Here is a 22,038-nt window from a genome sequence, read left to right on the forward strand (position 1 = left end):
CAAAATGTCCACTGAGTGACGCTAAAAAACAGATGGTACGTTTTATGTGATGTTGGTTTTATACGTGTCACCACAGTTGTGGTTTAAAATGTTCGTTAAGTGGAGCTATAACTCTAACACTCTGTTACATTTTTAAATAACGTACAATCTGCACTACACCGACACCTACCCGATAGTATAAACAAAAACGTCTTAGCTAGTTTTTCGATCTCTCATCTTTCAGCTCTTTCATCATGAGTCATGTTTTTCACAGGATTCGTACCCAAGGATTCCGCATGAGCAAGCTTGTTACATCTGTAATCATAACTGTATACAAAAACGATTACAAGTGCTCGCTGTGTTACCACCTCTGGTGTTCATTTCTATTGAAAACTGCAATGATATGTACATATTGGTACTTCATGTCTTGCGAAAAATTTCCCACAGGTACGTTTTTGTCATGAAATCAGGTAGTAACATTTACTTTTCATGGATAAAATAATTCCCCCTTTTATCTCTGAAACACACTTGTGTCATATTATGGCCATTCACACTGACTGTATTATACAGAGCTTTGCTAATATCTCACTTTGTGTCATTTTGAGTTCATACTAAGTTCTCAGACTATTGATTGTAGACTTTTAACATATCTGAGCACAGCTGAAACTCTCAGGAGAAAAGTCTGAGAAGTAAGGATTTCAGCAGAGACTCCATTTGCTCTTCTTTTAACTCATTGCTATCTAGGATAAACAACTGAGAAAGATCTCACTACTGTTTCTTACCTAAGGGTTTGTCTGAGTGTTAAACCCTTGTGCGTCCGGGTGCAATTTGAGTCAGATTAGCCTCGTTTGCTCTTTTGCATGGTGTAAAATGACCGAAAGACCTAAACAAAGACTTCTGTGTTGAGACAAGACGCCATAACTCACAATCCCACTAAGTTTTGCTATTTCCCAAACCTGCGAAACAAACTAATTTTGAATACTTGAAAACGAAACTGTGGAATTCAAATGACTGACGTACAATGTTCGATAACTAAAACCTATTAGCCTAAATATCACTAATCCCGCTTTGAACTTGTTAATCGACTTTTCCTCTGTTCTTTCTCTGTGAAAACAGCAGAGGTCTACAAACCGCTCTGGTGAGGCTGTAACCTTTGGGTTTGCTGGGGGTAGTTTCAGATCTCTGGGGGTTCTGGCTACATGCCACATGTTACTGGCAAAACAGAAAACAAGAAGGGCTCCAAACATGCACCTCAGACACAGATGAGAGCGCTGTTTGGGCAGGTACCACCATACTGAAGGTTTTGTACAGTTCCCGTCAACTGTTTAACAAAAATATTAGCTACTAGTGTTTTACTAACTCGGTATCTCAATCAAACTTGATCTCAGCATCTGGCTGCATACCATGCATCCACCGGCTTCTGACAAAGGCAGGTGTCTACTTGCGTGAGGTTTTCACCCCGGGCTGCTTCCTCAAAATCCATCTGCACATTAAAACACTGCATATTTATGTTTTACTATGAATGAATCTGGATCAGGGGCCTTTTAAGTGTGTTTTTTTTTTTTTTTATTATTGCTGTTCACCCAAACCTCTCCCCTATATGATATGGCAGTGAGGCACAATAATGCAGGTGATTTTATCCAGCACAGCAGATGTGGTATTTGGTTTCATGGCAGAGAGGGTGGTACATAAACCCGGATGCTGGAGAAATGAGGGTTTCTCACAAGTCTAAATTGATGCCAAGTTGATATGGTAACAATATATGAAGATTCTTTACATTTCTCTTTGGTAGAGAATATTGGGAATATATAACAATCATTGAATCACACATATTATTACATAATAATAAACGTCCTATTTCTGAACTTCAGGCCAACTTAATCAGGTGCATTCATATATTTGAGAAAAATATGTTATTTTTGTACAAAATATTTTTATTTACATACAATATAAATTATATAACAATTATAATAAATACATATATTTGTAAATATTTATGAAATATATACATAATTGTGTTTGTATTTATATATACATAATAATCACACAGTACACACACATATATTAAGCAAACTCAAACGTTTATTTTGTATGCGATTAATCATGATTGTTTTACTTTTTAAGTCATTTTTGTACTTAAACTTATTTTATTTCATATTTTTAAAAGTGTAATATCTTTATTTTATTTTTATTTTATTTATTTTTGATGACTTGTATTAAAAAGTAAAATATTAAATAATATAATTTCTATAATTCATTAAAATATTATGTATTTTATGTCTATACTGTCTTTTTCTATGTACAGTATAACTGCATTTATGGGTTTGTGCCGTAATTTGATTTGCATGATACTTTTTTTTTTTTTTTTTTTTTTTTTTACATAAATGCTAAAACAGCGCTTATAGTTTTTGCAGGCACAATTCAGCCATAATAAATTCCCCCTCTGTGTGCATTCATTTGTTAAAGCAGGGTGCTGCCCTCTGCCCCTCCTTTGGTTTCTGGGTAATTCTTCTGTGAAATCAGCTTGACCTTTTAAAACTTTCCTTAGCTCGGCTATGGCTGACCAAAACATTTGATTTATATGTAATAAATATAAATATAAAGCAATTTATGAAGTGATTCTGTTATCAAAGAGAATGAGTCTGAGCTTTCTTGGTTTTTAAATAAACAGTCTTAAAGAAATAGTTCACCCAGAAATAAAAACTCATCACTCATCTGAAAATTCAATATTTACTTTGCAAATTGAGTCAGTTTTCAAGTTCAGCTCACTGACTCAACCATCCGATGTTTCACAGATAATCTTCTGTTATCAGAAGATCTTAATATCTTAATCTTAAGTTATCAGAAGACTGTGAAAAACTAATTTGGTTTCAGCCTGTTTCTCACACAAAGCTACTGTATAGCTTTAAAAGGTTTAAAATACAGTCATAAAATTGTACAGATCATATTTTTGGTGCAGTTGCAACAGTTTTGGTCCTCAGTGCAACTGAATGTAAACGGAACAACACGATGTGAGTAAATGATAACCGAATTTTCATTTCTGAGTAAGCTTTTCCTTTAAAAGAGGCCTCCAGCTAAGGTTTTCTCTCTGGAGTGTTGAAAACTCCCGTCACCTCTACACACGGGTCTCTAGGGACGGAGGGTTTGCTGGAGCCATGGCAACACACTTGATCCCAACAGCTACTGACAGAGGATGAGGTCAGAGAGAGAGGCTCACTCAAACCTTTATTTCACCCGAACAGACCAGGGGGAAGTATGAAGGAATAATTGCTTTAAAAAAATCATGGAAAACAGGATTTTCATGTTCTTTCGAAATCAAGTTCGATGTTTCAGAAAGAATACTCGAATACACAAAAAGCAAAACAAAGCCTCCTCTCGAATCCACCCACACTCTAACGAAACAAAATTCTAAAAGTCTGTCATTCAGAAGAACATTTCTTCTCAACAAATGAAGTTTTGTTCCGTTTCCTAATCCATCAGCAATATTAATAAAGCTAAAGTGTAAGCCTGGCATGACTCTATGAGAAACTTGCTTTAGAGATGTTTGGCACTGTTTGGGTACATTGTACATTTGATAGCTCATTTGCAGGGCTCAAAATTGCAGTCTTAAGGGTACATCAATGTTTCTGCTCTGAGCAGGATTCTTAAGTTTCACATTCTCAAATGATCTGTTCTGGACATGTGCGGTTCAGCCCATCCAGTGTACTACAAGCACAAGACGAAGAATCAATCACCGATATGCAAACGTGCCCCGAGTCTACCTTCACATCAGCGTTTCCCAGTGTTTCGACTGCTAACACAAGTCAGTACAGGAGAACACGACTCTAAACTACCCTAAATGGCTTGTGTTTTCCCCAGAGGGGCAAACTGAGCTCGGGTTTGACAGTAACGGTTGTATGGAAGCCCTGGAGTTGAGGTAAAACCGCTCAGCTTTCAGATAAATCCGCCGCTGCTGCCACTGGCCTGTCAGTTAAATGAGAAGACAACTGTGTTATGAGGGATTAGTGCAGAATGTCAATCAACGGATTGGGTTACACACAAAACTACAAAACACTATGAAAAAACTGATGATAGAGTCATCTTACACTTTCGCATTACTCGTAAAATACGGCTTTCTCAGAGCCGTGAAGGTGGGTATGTTCAAGAGATAGCTCATTAATTACTCACCCTCTTGTCATTCTAAACCTGTAAAACCTTTGTTCATCTTGGGAACACAACTTAAGATGTTTTTGATGAAATCTAAGAGCTTTCTGACTCTCTATAGACAACAACGCAACTACTATGTAGGCCCAGAAAGGTGGCAAGGATTTTATTAAAATAGTCCATGTGATATCTGTGGATCAAACGTAATTTTTTGAAGCTGTAAGAATACTTTTTGTGTGCAAAGAAAACAAAAATAACAACTATTCATTCATTTCTTCTCTTCCATTGCATTCTACACAGGGTCAGAAAGCTCTCGCATTTCATCAAAAATATCTTAATTTGTGTTCCAAAGATGAACAAAAGTCTTACAGGTTTGGAACGACATTACGAATGAATGTGGAACAACCAGCTAAGACCAGCCAACCAGCTTTTTTTTTTTTTTCAGCAGGGTAAATAATTCACATTAAATTAGTAATTAAAATATTGTACTATATTTAAATTCTCATATGTGTTTAAGTGAAAATAGTACGGAAAATATGGCTTGATTATTATTTTTACTGTATTTACTAAATACTTATAATTTATGATTGCTTTTTACCTGTAAAAGATTCATATATATAAAATATACACATATGTGACCTGGACCACAAAATCAGTCATAAGGGTCTTTTTTTAACTGAATAAATAAGCTTTCCATTGATGTATGGTTTGTTAGAAAAGGACAATATTTGCCCGAGATACAAAAATCTGAAAATCTGGAATCTGAGGGTGCAAAAAAAAAAATCCAAATACTGAGAAAATCACCTTTAAAGCTGTCCAAATGAAGTTCTTAGCAATGCAATTTACTAATCAAAATGTTTTTATATATTTGCGGTAAGAAATTTACAAATATCTTCATGGAACATAATCTTTACTTAATATCCTAATGATTTTTGGCATAAAATAAAAATTTATAATTTTGACCCATAGAATGTATTGTTGGCTACTGCTACAAATATACCCGTGCTACTTAAGACTGGTTTTGTGGTCCAGGGTCACATATAAACACACACAGACACACACGCACAAGGGTCATGAGGGTAATTTTTACAATACAAGGAAATACACTCATTATTATCATCACCACACACACACACACTTTCTCTCCTCTGATGAATTGTGTCTGGAGCAGGTGTCATGGCAGAATCCGTCTGTGTATGAATGTCGTACAGGAGGGGGTGTCTTTGTCACACTGATCTCCTTCACTATCAAACAGCATTACCTCACCCGCCCTCCGGCTGTGTAAACCTAGAGCTGTGAATAATTCAAGAGAACTGACCCTAGTTCACACACACACACACACACACACACCTACACCCTCAGGACATACACATTGCACGGTGTTGTCGGCTGGCCTACGGGACATGGGGACCACTTTTAAACTCATATGTCTCAATAACGCATCTCATTTATCAATGCTCGGCCGTGCTCCAGACAGTTAGAGATGGACGTGTGCTTTTGTCCCGTGCTATGTGCGTAATCCACAAAACTCGCCTTTAAGAAGGAAAAGCGTGCAGGTACAAAGCGTCTCTTATTTCAGGTGCTGTCCACTTCTCACCAAACAGGTTACTGAAGACATTCATGTCAATAATCAACTCTTTACAGCTGGATAGACCCCAAAACTATGATGTATTACAACAAAACTGTACAGATTTTGGCAGACACGGATAGCCAAACTACTATACTATAATAAATGGCATTATTTTTAAATCATATCCCATGTGCAGAATATTATACCTAAAAGCAAACAATTAGTTGTCTGGTTTACCCAAAAAAGCTCCACTTTCGCTGTGTGGCGCCTCCAAACAATGGAGTGAAATTGGGGCTGGACTATCTGTCTGTCTGACCAATGGCAGGGCGAGGGAATGTTTGGAAAGCATTTGAAATTCAACTGTATTGCAGTTATGTTTGGTGCAGTGTTATTTTAGTATTACTGAAACAGTACATATTCCTATTTTTGTACATCAAAAAGTTAAACTACATTAAAATAAGAACTGTTGATTTGGCAACTAGCTGTAAGGTTTTTACATTCTTTCAATTCATGTTTATTTTCAGTAATAAATTATTTTTTTAGACGCACAAAAAATTACACTTCAAGTTAACAAATATAATGCACAAAAACAACATTATTACTCAAGTTCAAATTAAATTTGATGTTTCAAATTAAATAAGGCTTTAGCAGAATGCAAAACCACAAAATAATAATGATAATAATAATACAATTGGATAAAACGGCACTCCAAACGTGCCTGTACTTCACAGAGTCTGACCTCATGTACAGTATGATAAATTAGTAGGTCATAACGGTCCGTTCTAAAGTAAAACAGGCCAGATCGTACATTCAGCTTGAGTGCGTTCCTCTGGCGAGAGCTTTCAAGAGTGAATGACAGCTGAATAGCGGGTGGAAGAAGATCTACAAACCGTAAAAATCAGCAGTCATTCTTGAAAAAACCCTTGACATGAATGTCATCATCTTGACACTAACTCACCACTAATCTCCTCATACGCCGGGCCAATTATGTCACTGCTGACTAAAGGTAAAACAACAAAAAACAGCTTAACGTGGACAACTGATTTTGTACTATAGATCATTCACACGTATCCTGAGTGACTGGATGAGATGTATGTACTGTAAAGACACTAATGTAAATGTCACATACTAATTCTTTCTAAATCCACCAATCTGTGGGGAAGATCTTAAACATGTCTGAGATCCACATGTTCTTGGATGACTTTTAATTCATGTTCTATGCACATTTTGACAACCTTCTTCAGTAGCCTCAATGACAGTTGCTTGGTTGACGCGTAAAGTACACGTTTACTATTCTGCAATCTTTGCTCTTTGACACACTGACCCAGTTACTGTTTTTGAGCTAGTCACCTGAACATCACATATAGGTATGTTACACAACTAAGATGTGGAAAAGCTGAAACCTTCTGCAAATTCTTAAATACATCAAGAACTCAGTCAACTGCGTCTTCTATAGGTAGTCTCTTCATGCAGAGATTTTAAAAAGCAACAGCTCTGAATAGCTGCACGGAGTATCATGATGTCATTCTTCCTTCCTCTACAGGGTGTGATGTGCTTACTCGCTGTGTGTCTCATCCTCTCTCCTGACCCATTTCCCTCTTTAAAACATCTGGGTGATCCCAACACCTTTTCCATGTGGTGGAGACACACTGGTTTTCAATATGTGAAAGGGTTCACTATATTCCTACATGCAACATTCCTACAGTTATCAACCTGGTTCCTGTAGTTACCTGAGCTGACCTATGGTGACAAAAATAGAAGATATCTGCATAATACATCAGTCTCGTTTGCCCTCAATAATTGGTGCTGTGAACAAACCTATTTCAACACTTCATCCAGCTTCCTGTATTTCTCACACATTACAAATGTGTTCATAGAATACAGGAAAGTGTGGAATACAGGAAACACATTTTCAATGTGCTGACACAACTGGGAGTTGGCTAAAATTACATTACAAATATAATTAAGGATTTATCAAATTGCTCAAAATATACCAACTTAAAAGTCTAATCTCACTGAACCCAATTTGTTCTGCAACAAGTTGTTCAAATCAAATGATTCATTCCGTTGGACCTCTTTAAACCCAATTTAGCCTGCAGACGGTAGATCTGCATTCTTCTAACAGACAAAACTCCATGACTACTCAAGTATTTTTAGCAGCAGTTTTGGTTTGATACACAAACTAAAGATTCTTTTTAACAAATATTCCGAATACTTATTAGTGGTAGTCATTACATTATTCCCAATAATTCTTAAAAGAAGTACTAACAAACTCACTAAGTATAAACTGAGCTCGATCGTAAATTTCCTCGAGATTCTCATCTCTACTAATGAATCTCTTTGGACACAGACACAAGCTGTTGGAGTCAGAGAAGAAGATGTGGGTCTGTATTCACAAAGCTTCTCAAACTACATGAGCAGATTTGGGATTTGATTGCCTCCTGCCAATGCTGCCCTTTGTCTCTATATAACCGAGCGCAGAACTGATCCGAAAGCAGCCCGGGAGACTCTGAGACGCTTTGTAAATGCGGACCCTGAGGCCGGAAGGATAGCAGGAACCGCCACCGCAGAGCTACGCTACGTCAGTGGGTACGGTACCTCCTTATGAGTGAGCTCCAGCCAGGCGGTATAGAGATGGACGCTCAGCACCCCACTGGAGTCCAGCAGGTGCAGGCTGTCCTGCGTAGACCACGGGAGAGAAAGCGGCAATTAGAATGTATGATGAAGCCCTTCAAGCCCACAGATGTTGAAAGCTCTTTTAAAGCTGCAGCAGACGCTAGTAAAATCAGCCCCAAAGCACTAACATACCACTATAAAAAACCAAGGACTAATGATTTGGTTTGATTGCTTGTTCCGACCCAAGTTAAGTTCTACCCACTTCCTCCTTTTACTTTTTAGATTCCGTATTTAGTCAAAATTACATTTACATGCAACCAAATAATCCATTAATAAATGGGTTTATGGCTCAATCAGACTGAAAACCCTTCATGTCAAGTTTAACTTTCTCATTTGGATTCAAAACAACAGCATATGCGCATATTTGCTACATAATTGCTAAATAATCCTTTTTTAGACGTCATCGCGGCAGAAATGGTTGATCAAGTTCTATAGCGATAGCTATGCTAAAGATGCTAATGCCAATGTTATGAATAACAATTATACGTATTGTTTGTATACCAATAAACATTAGACATACTGTTCTCGTACCGATTGTGCACTACAATAAATCTACATATTTGAGGAGATTCTAGAGCTTTCACCCCAACCAAACAAACTTAACTTTGGTGTTAGATGAACTTATTCTTCTAGCTTTAGCATGAATATGTCCAAAATCTAACAGTTTTTTTTAAGCTAAATCTGTTCTAAAGTCCATTTGAATCAATACACTCGAATTTATGACTCATATAACTAATTGACTGTCAAACAATTAATCACGATTAATCACATACAAAATAAAAGTGTGAGTTTGCCTAATATATGTGTGTGCTGTGTGTGATTATTATGTATATAAAAATACAAACACGTTGATGTATGTGTTTAAGAAATATTTACAAGTATATGTATTTATTATAATTTTATATAATTTATATTTTATATAAATAAAAATATTTTGTACATAACATATTTCTCTTAAATATGTACGTTCATTTGTGTGTATTTATATATAGATAATAAATACACACAGTTACACACACATATATTTGGCAAATTCAAACTTTTATTTTGTATGCGATTAATCACGATTAATCGTTTGAAAGCCCTAAATTATAACAAATTGTGTGTATATGCAAAAATATAAAAGGAACGGTAAATTCCACAAACTGAGCTTTTTCCAGCATCTATAGTTCATGACCTACCAGTAACCCAGCCCGCTACCGTTACAACCCATCCGCAGGCTAAATTAAATGTGTGGTGGTGCCCTTTACTATGACCTGCATGCTTGCGTTTAAACCCCAAATCCACTCACTTTACTTCCAATACTATGCACATGTCTTTATTAGGTAAACTCTACAAGTTATTTTAGCATGCTAAACAAAGAATGGTTTATTTTCTGACTTTCTTCCCATTGGTCTTGTGTTTACTCACTGTGAGTGTAAGTACTGAAGTACTGCCACCCTGTTAAGCTGCTTTGTGAAACACTGTGCTTTGATCTCATTCTAAAAAGTGATTTAGAAGTAAAGCCAAGTTGAACTGCATTGAGTTCAGTGTGGCCTGTGTTAAATCAGGTTTTGTTTATATATAGTACATAATGATGCACTTTTCCAGTTTTGTATGTACATACGCACTTTGGTACAAGGTTCTGACTATAAGCACATGAAGTTTAAAAAAAAGTCACAAGGATAAACAGCTGAAACTCATATGTGAATAATAATTAGAGTTATATGGGGATGTCTGGGAATTTAGATTAGTGTGTGTGATATATATCCAGCATGTAATGAGTACTAAGCTAAAAATCCAGTTCTAAGCCACAGGAAAATTGAACGGTCTGAAATTAACTGTGAGAACTGCAACGTGTGCAGTCACTGTAAATACAGAAGCACACAGTGATTTGAACATGGATTTCAATACTACTACCATACAAATATTAAACATAAAATATACCCTATCAGTCAAAGGTTTGGGGTAGGTAAGGTTATTTTAATTATACTCTTAATTATACTCACTGCATATATTTGATCAAACATATAGTAAAAACAACAATATTGTGAAGGCAAAGCTAAGTTTTCAGCAGTCTTCAATGTCACCTGATCCTTCAGAAATCATACTAATAGGCTGGTACTCAAGACATATTTTTTTATTATTATCAATGCTGAAACAGTAATTAAACTTTTTAATGAAATTTTTATAACCAGCATTTTATTTAACTTGGTCTCACCACAATGCTAGGACTGCCTAGAAAACAGGGTATTTTAATAATATTGGAACATATGTAAAAAAACAATGTCTACAAATGTTGTCTAATAATAATTGTAATGTAACTCCACACACACCCCTACCTCTCTCTGCCTTTAACAAAACTCTGAAATGTTTAAAAACAGAAACACACTAAAGCCATATTGCTCAGAAATGTGTCAGATTGCAATTCTCAGCTTGGCCACAAGGGGTGTTATATCAAGCATTAATATAAACGGTCTTTTTCTGTGGTCAGTTTTGTCTTTCATGGCTTACTGGCACGAAGGCGTTTGTAAGAATTTTGTCCAGCAAATCCGTTAAAGTCAGTCAACATTTTTATTGCTAGTAACCTAAATAATAACCTCTCTTGAATTTTTATTGGACAAACATGTGTTTGTGAATAAGAAGTTAACATTTTGTTCACATTACACAGCGTCACCTTCACAAACGCAATTTTCTTCTGATGCACCATTCGTTTTGAAATGTATGTATCTGCAGTCTTCTTTGACATAGCATAAACTCTAGTATGTAGCCGCCCACAGGCTTTTTTATATATTCACCCCCTGACCCCATAAATTCAGCACTGGGCATTAGTATGACTAAGGTACTTTGTCTTTCTATAAGTTCTCTTAAGTGCAGCGGTACCTTAAAAGGTTGCGAAAGTATGAGCAGATTCCATCTGAAATCCTCTAAAATCCCAACAGGCCTCTCTCTGGCGCAGTATGGAGGTGATAATCAGGGAAAGCATTAACTGATTGTGGAGGAATGTCTTTAGATCTGGACAGTATATCTGTTCTTGACAGTTCTCACACTCCACGAGACATGACTCGAGGCAGTTTCACCTCCAATTCCAAGCATGACCCTACTGTTGCTTATTCTCACACAGACGGGCTCTACTGTGCCAATGGGCCTCATTTACGAAACAAACGTATGATAGAAAGTGAGTGTACAGTTGTACAGTTGAGGGCGTACAGCTCAATGTTTGAGCATATGAAGGATGATGAATAATGAATGGAATCATTTTGGTTTCTTGTTGAAAGTTTTGCTTTAAATTCATTTTCACTTGACGTTTGTATGCTGTTTAGCCTAATTTGTGTTTCATTTTATACTTTATTATTAGCGCTGTCAAGCAATTAATCGTGATTAATCGCAATTAATCGTTTGACAGCGCTATTTACTATATAATTTTATTGCAGTGAGGGGAACTCACTTTTGTTATATCTACTGGTATTTAGTATACATACAAATTAATGTAATTGTTTGCAATTACAAAGTTAACGGGTGTTTCTAGAGTAAGATCAATTACTCTTTCATTTTACTCCCTCTTTTTGGCTGGGTTACATTTCTCCATATCGTAAACTCCAGGTGCAAAGCTTCTAAACTGGGGTATTTTTACTAGCATGATATTCAAATGATGATTGTTTTCAGTAGCCACATTTATCAACGTACAATCTTTTGTACGATAGGATAGGCAGCATTCGAATGTTTCATGAATCACCCGTGAACCTTGTCATAGATATGTGCTTGTTTCTGCATTCTACGTTTAGATTGATAAATGAGGCCCATTGTGTGTGTGTTTAAACAATTCACCATGGTAAATCACAGTGCACACTCAACAACAGCTGCAGGCAGTCACACACTTGTTGCGTCTCTGGCCTCCCTGTGACTTTTCATTCTGTGTGTGTGTGTGTGTGTTGGAGGCAGGTGGAGTATTTTTGACACAGGCGTGTTTGGGGACTCCCACTTGGCTGGTGGTCTAACACCTTCTCGGCACCCACTATGAGTTCTGTTTATTTAGAGCCTTGTAAACGTGTGTGTGTGTGTGTGTTCCACCAATGGAAACTCAGGATATAAGAGTTCTTCAAACTAGCATGTCCTCAGCAAAAACTGCACAACCCATAGTATACTGCTTAGGGAATAATGTATACTGCATACTAAACTAGATTTTTTGGCACTTATACTGTACGTTCCAAAACTCTCTCACGTGATGCTGTGGTGTATTGTGTGGTTGCCAAGCCCAGATGCTTTCACAAAAATCCCAGGATTTTCTCTACCATTCATGCTTGTATTACAAACACTGCAGTTTGCTCACATGCTTATTTAAAAACCAATAATAATGCAATGTAAAATTTAAAATAGCTTCATAAGCAACAATTTTTTCTGTTGTCGTATCTTTAAAAAGGTCCAACAATACAATCAAACATATCTTTAACAACTTATGTAATTACAGAAAACTGCATTAGCCTCTTTGCAGTGAATTAAAACATCTCCCTTGAAATTCGAGACCTCTTCATTGTTTCCGTCCCCAGCTACTGCTCACTTTATACGTGTACAAGGATACGCTTGAAGAATATGTGGAAAACAATCTTTAAAGCGGGATTATGAAACTCAAGTTGGAATCTCTTACAAGCAGGAAGACTTCTGGCACATCACAATGGCATATTCAGTTTCTAATGTTCTGGGCTTGGAAGAGTCGAGAATCACAGGACAGAAATAAAGACGACTGTGTCTTTTGTTACCCATGTGCATTAGTTTTTTTGAAGCTTTACATGAATCCTGTGGCCTCCAGTTAGCAGATTGTCTTTCTGGGGCTGTCACATGGACAGGGCAACGCTAGATAAACTCTACTCGTAATCTTCTTGCGGAAGAGTAACCAACGCATGCAAAAACATGCTAGTAAGTGCATTTAGGCTTAATTATGCAATGTCGTGCTAACACGTTGTTGCCTTTGGGTGTGGAAGCATTTGAAAACAATCTCCAGTTGAGTGAAATGCAATGCAAGTCAAACATGGAGAATCCGATAACTGCTAAATAATCTCCTGTCTTCCTCAGGTCAGATGCAAGTAGAAAGTAAGAAAACCATTGTGGGAAAAAACAACATCCATGACTTGTCCTGTTTTTCCAGAATAAGCAAGAATCTTTGGGAACAACTTTATTCTGATAATTAAAAGCAAAACAGACTTAATGTCTTACCTTGTTGTAGTAGTGAAGCTGAACCGAATGCCACTGGCCATCGCTAACTCCACCTGGTACAAAAGGTGCGACAGTTGTTTTAGCCTCACCTAGGGGAGAAAGACAGGAAAAAATATTAATGTAAATGACAGGACAAAGGCATGTGCATTGTATATGTAAGTTACATTAAATTATGAGTAGGTAAAACACAGTTTCATAAGTCATTAACACATTCAAGCTAGGCTTAAAACAAACTGTTAGCTATACATGCTGCTAACAAAAAGCAGCAAACTACACTTTAGCTCTTTAATATGGAAGCCCATTTGTGCCACTGAATAAAAAAATGTAAAAAGGTAACTGCGACTTTTTATCTCAAAATGTTTCTCGCAATTGTGAGTTTACATCTGGCAATTCTGTCTCTTTTTTGCAGAACCGTGAGATATAAACAAAATGTTGAGTTATAAAGTCAGAATTGCGAGATATAAACTTACAATTGTGAGTTATAAAGTCAGTAGTGGGATATAAACTCGGAAATGCAAGTCATAAAGTCAGAATTGCAAGATGTAAACTCAGTTTTGAAAAAAAGTCACAGCTGCAAAATATAAACTTGCAATTCTGAGGAAAAAATACAGAATTTTGAGTTAAAATCTTGTAATTCAGTTTTTTTTTTTTTTGTTTTTTTTTCGCAACTGTGAATTTATATCATGGATTACAACATAGCAAGTTATAAAGTCAGTATTGTGCGATATAAACATGCAATTGTGAGAAAAAAATTGGAATTGCAAGATTTAAACACAATCCTGGCTTTTTTTCTCTGAATTGCAATTTTATATTTGCAGTTACAAAGTTATAAAGTCATTTATAAAGTCAGAATTATGATTATTATTATATTATAATTATATTATAATATAAACTAGAAAATCAGACTCTTTTCTCAGAATTACATGATATAAACTGCGAGAAAAAAAATCAGAATTTTAAGATTTTAACTCAAAATTCTGTATTTTTTTCCTCAGAATTGCAAGTTTATATCTGTATATTAGCTATATTCTGACTTTATAACTTGCATTTCCGAGTTTATATCTCACAATTCTGACTTCAATTCAAAGAATTGTGAGTTAATATCTCACAATTCTGAGAAATAAAGGACAGAATTGCGTGTTTGTATTACACAATTCTGAGATTTGTTTTTGTTTTTTTTTTAACATTGCAAGAAGCAAACTCAAAAAGTTGAATTGTGAGATAAAAGCTTGCAATTACCTTTTTTAAATATTTTTTATTCAGTGAAAACAGGCTTCCATAATCTGTATAGGAACCGTGAACAAATAAATTTACACTAAATACAACTAATAAAAGTGGTAATATAAATATAAAACATAACTGTTGAAAACAGCGATTAATTAATCTGTGAATCTTTTTTCAAACAACTTTGCTGTCTGAACAAATTTACTAAAATACATTTAGTTCGTTTCTTACACTCCATGTTAATTATGTGTAAGTTGAAAGAGTTGGTAAAGACTTTATAATATTATAACTGCAAATGTTCAATGTTACAATTATGAGTATAACATAAAAACAGATATATCTCAAACATTGTGTTTCGGTATGCATCAAAGGTGTTTCATGTATTGTGGCTTTGTCACCTCTGCTCCAATGTAAAGTCACTTAGTAGCTACAGCACAAAGCTGCTAACATAACAACTATTAATCATGTTTAGATATTCTGTCTCATCAATTGAGTTCATTCGAAGGGCAAGGGAGCAAAAATGTACTTTGGGTTTAGAAGAATATTTACCTAAGGCAGGAGCTCCTACTGGTATTCATAAAGAATCAGTAAAGACAAAACAGAACATTGTGGCCTCTTGGTAAACAATTGCAACACTGCCTAACCTATTTATTCATTTAGATTTTTGTTAATAAAATTTGGTACACCCTTGCAACCTTTGATCACTGAAAAACTAAGAATGGTGGTCCAGCCCTCTTGAAATGGTCAAAAGAACAATTTTAGTACAAGTGTCAGGGGTTACAGCATGTAAAACAGGCTCCACAGCATGACACAGCATTGTTCTCTTTGTCTGGGAAAGATTTATGTGTGCTATAAGATCAACAGTCCCATTATAGGGCTGTGCTCATCTTGTGTTATTTATAACCGCCTGTGAGCTAAAGTGTGTGTACGTGTGTGTGTGTGTGTGCGTGTGTCTTCCCCTGCACATGCAAGGAGACGTTTGGAAAGACCATCTGGGTCACTGCATAGCCTCATTATGGTTCGGACACTTTACAACTTATAAATCCTTTGTTGTAAACACATTCACCTAGAGCAATTCTCTCTCTAAATGACACATGGCTACACAAACAAGCAGTTTAACGTATCATGACGTCACCTCGTGTTACCGTATATATTGTAAACACTACTGGCTGTTGTCCCAGGAGTGAATCTGACATACTGACCAGAATGCTTAGCTAACATATTGGAAGTGCATGGTCCTTTTGTACATGCTTAAGGTGTGTTACTGTTGTAACAAACCTCTGAACTCGAGGCGATGATAGAGTTACCTTCGTATGTCTGTGGACAGTTAGTATTCACAGAGCTAACTGTAAACATGTTGACAATTTAGCTAACAGGTTCTGCAAACATCTCCTCAAATTGTTGCTCTGTCATAATAGTAGTTGAATTGTAAGGAAAAACTGGCCATAGATAGACATTGTTGTTTGTTGTTTACATTAATGTTATAGCATAAGAATGCATACTTCCACTGTGTTATGAATTGTGGTCGGACACGCATTCTGAAATTGACCTTGTATAGTGGTCATACTATAATTAGGTATATTTAGAATTTGACAATGTGAAGAAAAAGTTTTGCTGTTTCCCAAAAACCCAAGCATGACCTTACACAGCTGGTTTGAAACAGTCTATATTGTATAAAGTGCTATATAAATAAAGGTGATCTGTAGAAATATGTGCATAAAATACCATCTATGTTTGCTACTGTCCACCATGTTACGTTTACTAGGTAACACAGTTGACAGGTAACTTAGTTGACATTTTTAGTGTTTTGGGCCTATACTTAACATGGAAGCCTAGAACTACTGAGCATATGGTATGTTTAGAAATATATTTTCATGAACAAATCATAAGTTTTAGTTTTGTCTTGTTAAAATGTGCAGCAATAATACTTGTGTAACACTGTTGAGTCAATTAATCCACTCTTGACACAGGTTTGTTAGTTTAACCAATATTAGGGGAAAGAGAGAGAACATAACTTCTAATGTTTCATCCATGTGCTTCTAGAGGAAATATCATCATGCTGTGCAAATTATGCGAGAATGGGACAAACCATTTTTGAGGGGAGGTTTTCTAGTGGATAACTTTGTTGACAATGGTTTCTTGGACACAAATAAAACAAGCTATATCACAACAAACACTTATTATTTTTGAAGCACACACCCAAATGTCTTGATAACCTAATCTAACTAAAGGCAAAACTATTAAATTAATTTGTATTTGAGGTCATTTTCATGCTTAAATGCAGAGTAGATAGAGCAACTTTACAAAATCGGACAGCTGAACACCAGGGTTGTATGTAATGTAAACATTTTTGATTGATTTATCATTTTTTATATGGCTTTTTCAACATATAGTAGTGTAATTGGGAAATATATAATTGTGTACTAGAAACTTAAGCATTTGGGCTTTATATTGATGAAAATATATAAAAAAATATATTTCTCAAACATGAGATGTAGAATGACCCACAGCTAAAAAAAATGTGTTTGAGTAAAGCATGCTTTGGTTAGGGGTGCATAAAATATCGGTGCCATATTGGCTAATGGCAATTTTTTTTGGTAAATACTGGCCACTATTAGATATTTATTTGTGCATGGTCATTTCCCATGTTAGATTTTTAGTTTATTTGCCATAGGACAAAAATATCCAATGGGTTATCATATCGGCTAGAGTTTCAATATCGGTGCATCTCTAGTTTTGGTGCTAACTAATGTTACCCTACGTTGACCTGGGTTTCTCAGTTGTAACAGTGGTAGGACTGTCGTACCTGCAGAGAATGTGAGTTGAATCTGTTCCTCAATGATCTCCACAGCAATAAAATCATGTTTCTCATTAAAACGACCGTTGTAGAGAAGAAGGGCGTTTCTCTCTCTTGTGGCAAACCTGAGAAAAAAAACACATTGATCAGAACAACCAGAACTACAGGTTTTATTGAACGCTTGCACTACCCCCTCATAAATCTTTACATGTATCAAGATTTAACTGAACTCCTCATTTGTTAGCACTCAAGACTACAATCAATTGAGCTACAAGAAACCTCCAAGCCAGACAGAAGAAATAACATCTATTAATCAAGGGAGGAAAAGAAAAAAATCAGAGAGGAAGAGAACGTAAGGCCAGTGGTCCAGAAACAGGAAGTGGTTCCTCTGCCCTGGGCGGCACAGCCCACCTCTATCAAGACTGGGCTGTGGCACAGAGGGCAGAGGTGTCAGAGACCAGCTGCGCTACAGGAAAATGATACAAATAAAGAAAAACACTGATAGTGCTCTTTCAACATATAGCCCTTCCTGTTTTTACACAGGACAGGAGCCCAAATATTTCTCTTGTGACCCTGTCTCAACATTTGTTGCTTGAAGCTTAATTTTCAGCTTTACAACAATTTTAAACAAGTTATCCATATGTCTTTGCAGCTTTACAAAGCCAACAGCTAACAGGCTAAAAGAAATTCTACAGAAAGGCCAAAATTGATTTGAGCTTGACATCAGGATTATCCATGTATGACCCAGAATGAGTAGAAGATAAATCCAGGCATGCCGCCCAGTCAGCCGGAGCTCAAGGGCTCCTTACGCAACCTCTTCAACAAATTACACTTTAGAGCATGCAAAGCTTCTGGCAAAAGTGTCAGCGTGGCAAGAAGGTAAACAGGGGCATGACATAGAGATCAACAATTTTCTTGTCAAATATAGTTCAGCACTTACATGAAGGAGACAGTGAAGTGGAATCTCTGTCTCAGGCCTCGGAAGGTAATGAAGGACTGTCCGGGAAAGCTGCGTGTCGTCATCTCACAGAAAGGTTTCTCGTATTCTCCAGAGGGGCAGTTGCATGTGAAGCCCCCCACTAGCAGGTTGACACACTCACCTCCATTTTTACATACCCCGGGAACACAGCGACCAGAGCGGGCGTCTATTTCACAGTTCTCACCTGCACAAGATTATCAGAAGAAAATTTGTAAACTGAAAGTTAAATAATCAAGGTGTACAGATGTACTCGTAATGTAGCTTACATTGATACTAAATTTTGCAGGGCACTTGCCCTCCAGGACTGGACTTTAAGAGCCCTTGCTATATTGGCCTTAAATCAAAGTTTCAGCCCTGACTCAGTCTCAGCTTTCCATACGGAAGCACTTGACGATCCAAGAGTTCCTTTATGGCACCACCAATTCCCATACTGAAGATGGACACACAACTCATGCAGTGTTATATATCAGCCATTATCCAGACAAGATCTGGACAAAGGGTGTTTATGTGTGATGGGGGAACAGGATGGCAGTCCCTGTGCCTGTAATGACCCTTGATTTCCTCTGGATAATCTTTCTCTTGGAAGGAAATAGACAGATCTGTTTCCCTCTAATGTGAGAAAGCCAGAAAGGGATAGATGTTGAGAGGCAGGTTGTCATCGGCATCATAATGGATCCAGAATATCTGGAGTTGAACTGTGACCTTCAAAGCACTGAAGGAGATGATTAGAGGGGGTAATCGGCCTTGATAAAAAAGGGGGAGGTGGTCAGGAATGCCAGAGGAGCCTACGAATCTGAGACTGATCAGATATAGGCATCACTGTGCAAGTCTTTCAAGTTATATTTTGTCATTAAGGCACAAAGCTTTATTTGACATGGTAAGTTCTTTGCTCAAGACTCAATAAGTCCTTCACAGGTGGACACAACATTCCACTTGTTTGTCCACCTGTGACAAAGACACTCTGACTTTTGTTTTTGAAGGCAGTGGCTCTGGTGGTTTCCCTATTTGTGGTTTACCCCAAATGATTGACAGTTCTACCCTCTAGTTCCCTCAGCATTCCTTCGGCTCCTGACAAAACACCGCTCCCTAACCACAAACCACTCTACCCAAACCATATTCCTGCAAGTAAACAGGCTAAACACACAAATGCTGTATGCCATAAAACAGGGGTGCCCAATCCTGTTCCTGGAGATCTACCTACCTGTAGAGTTCCATTCCAACTCTAATGGAACACACCTGTCTGTAATCATCAAATGCTTCTGAAGATCAGCTGTGTTTGATCAGGGTTGGAGCTGAACTTTACAAAAAAGGTAGATCTCCAGGAAAAAGATTAGACAACCAAAACACATAAAATTTTTTTGAACTCACCAGTAAAGTCCTCCAGACACTCGCAGGTATACCCTCCTTCTCGACTGCGGCAGCGGCCGTTATTGCGACATGGCCCTGAGTAGCACAGGTCAATCTCGGTCTCACAGTAGTCGCCGGTGAAACCGGCCGGACAACGGCAGCGCAGGCCGTTAATGGGATGGATTGGCCTGAAGAGAACTGTATCAGAGGCTATGAAAGGTGGAGAGCTATCGAACTTTAATACAGAGACGCATTTCATGTAGTTCTCGCAAGGTTCCCGCAGGCAGATGTTGTCATCAAATGGAAGGACACTTTGGCTTGAGATTTTCTGCAACAGAGTTCGGTTCAGGTAGATTTGCTCCTGAAGTTCTTCCGAAGGAAAGTAGCGATCTGGAGCTCCTCCAGGAAGCAAGGCGGAGAAGGTGACATTGAGGATATTGCCGCTGACATCTGTGTCATTCTGGACGTTGAAGATGAAAACTCCTTCTCGAGTAGTTGACAGGACGGCCGCCACACCTTCCGCAAATAGAGACAGTAGCGGTGATAGGAAGCGTTCCTGGGACATGTTCTCCAGACGGACAGTGATGCTGTTTGTTAGCATCTCGTCAGTGATGATGGTCACACGGAGAGTACAGAAGGCCGTCACTTGGTGGATACCATCTAAAAACGACAAAAACACCACCTGTTAATAAATCAGTTTTACATTCTATGAAATCAAAACCTGCTTCTAGCCTGTTCACAATAAGAACGATAACTATAAAGATCCACACCAGTGAAGCTTGTCTACCACTTTAAATTCTCGAGCTTGTTATAGCAGGATTGATCCTGATTGGATGTCGAAGTTTTTATCATTAATCAGATGAAAAAAGAAAACGTTCTGAAAGTGATTCCAACGATGTTGTTTCTCTGTGCCATTTTGGTGTGAACTCTGCTATTCTTTTCCCTGAGAATACTGAGAATGATTTTTATGACTACATCTTTAACGTTATCTTTATAGTTATTGTCCTTGGTGTGAAAAGCCCCTTCGAATGCCGGAATTTTGGAACGATTCAGTTGGAAGTCAGCTGCTTCCCGAAGATAACAGTATTTTCTTTTCACATTACGAAAGTCTAAATACTGTTTTGGGTTGGAGAAGAAAGCATGTTAACAGACAGGATTACTACAAAGTTGCACCACAATTAGACAGATCATCTTGGTATCTTGCTTCAGGACACAAACTCATCTTCTCTGTTGCAACTAATGCTATTAAAAAACCTCAGTTATGATGGAGACTTGACAACCATAAAACACGATAAATGCTTTCTTCCTCAAAAGTACAAAAAAGGTTGGAATACTTATTATGGGATTATGCATGACCTTAACCACAGAGTTTCACACTGCGTAGCAAGAAAACTTTCAGGATAGGACAGCAGCTTCAACATTGTTGGTTTAAAGTGCATGTCACTGAGGTCAGTGAGCAGGAGTGATAGTATTTAATCTCATGTTGTTTCAAAATTAAATGACTTTCTTCAGTCATAAACCAACATCAAAAAGAAATATAGAAATATAGCACACTGAACTAATAACACTAATAATTTAATGCATTACATTTCAAAGTTTCCTGGAGTACTGTCTGTGATAATATACATCTTAAGCAGTCTTAAATTGCATAGCATAAAGAGAGGATGGATTTGACAGGAAGCTCCCACAAGTACCGCACTGGCTGTTCTGTTTTGCCAAGGGAACAACTGCATAACAGGTGGTATATCCAATTAATACCCCCGGCAAAACAATGTGGCTAAGACCTTTCAAATATAGAGGTGTCGTGTGTCTTTGAGTTGAGTTATGTGTCTCTAAATTATATCACCGCCATAAATCACAAGAGAAGGGGTGTGGGACAGTCACCATTCCCAACTCTGTCTGGTATGAAGTGCACTAACATAAGCACACTACAAATAAGACTACAAATTGTAGGCTAAACCTGATACATTTGTTCATTGATTTCATAACATTTCTACTACAAACCAGATTTGTGACTTTTGTGTTTAAAATGAGCAACAAATGCAAGAGCTTGGTTGTGACATCTTTAACTGGATGTCACATGAATGGAAGCTATACATATGAACGTTACAGCTGAAAAAAAAAAAAACCTCA

General features: G+C 37.1%; 1 protein-coding gene across 5 annotated transcripts in view; it reads right to left on the reverse strand.

Moving 5' to 3' along the window:
- Positions 1-22,038, reverse strand: part of celsr1a (cadherin EGF LAG seven-pass G-type receptor 1a) — a 94,004-nt gene that overhangs the window by 36,049 nt on the left and 35,917 nt on the right. For 3 of the 5 annotated variants that reach the window (XM_051108572.1, XM_051108570.1, XM_051108571.1), the window contains exons 2-6: positions 19,927-20,565; positions 18,520-18,742; positions 17,589-17,704; positions 13,559-13,647; positions 8,291-8,371 (exon numbers count right to left, since the gene is read on the reverse strand). In XM_051108572.1, the coding sequence (XP_050964529.1) occupies positions 8,291-8,371; positions 13,559-13,647; positions 17,589-17,704; positions 18,520-18,742; positions 19,927-20,565 (1,148 nt within the window). The remainder of the gene's footprint in view (positions 1-8,290; positions 8,372-13,558; positions 13,648-17,588; positions 17,705-18,519; positions 18,743-19,926; positions 20,566-22,038) is intronic. The other 2 variants (XM_051108573.1, XM_051108574.1) reach the window with 1 other exon arrangement.

This window comes from Labeo rohita, chromosome 4 (genome assembly GCF_022985175.1).
Source record: "Labeo rohita strain BAU-BD-2019 chromosome 4, IGBB_LRoh.1.0, whole genome shotgun sequence".
Lineage (NCBI taxonomy): Eukaryota > Metazoa > Chordata > Actinopteri > Cypriniformes > Cyprinidae > Labeo > Labeo rohita.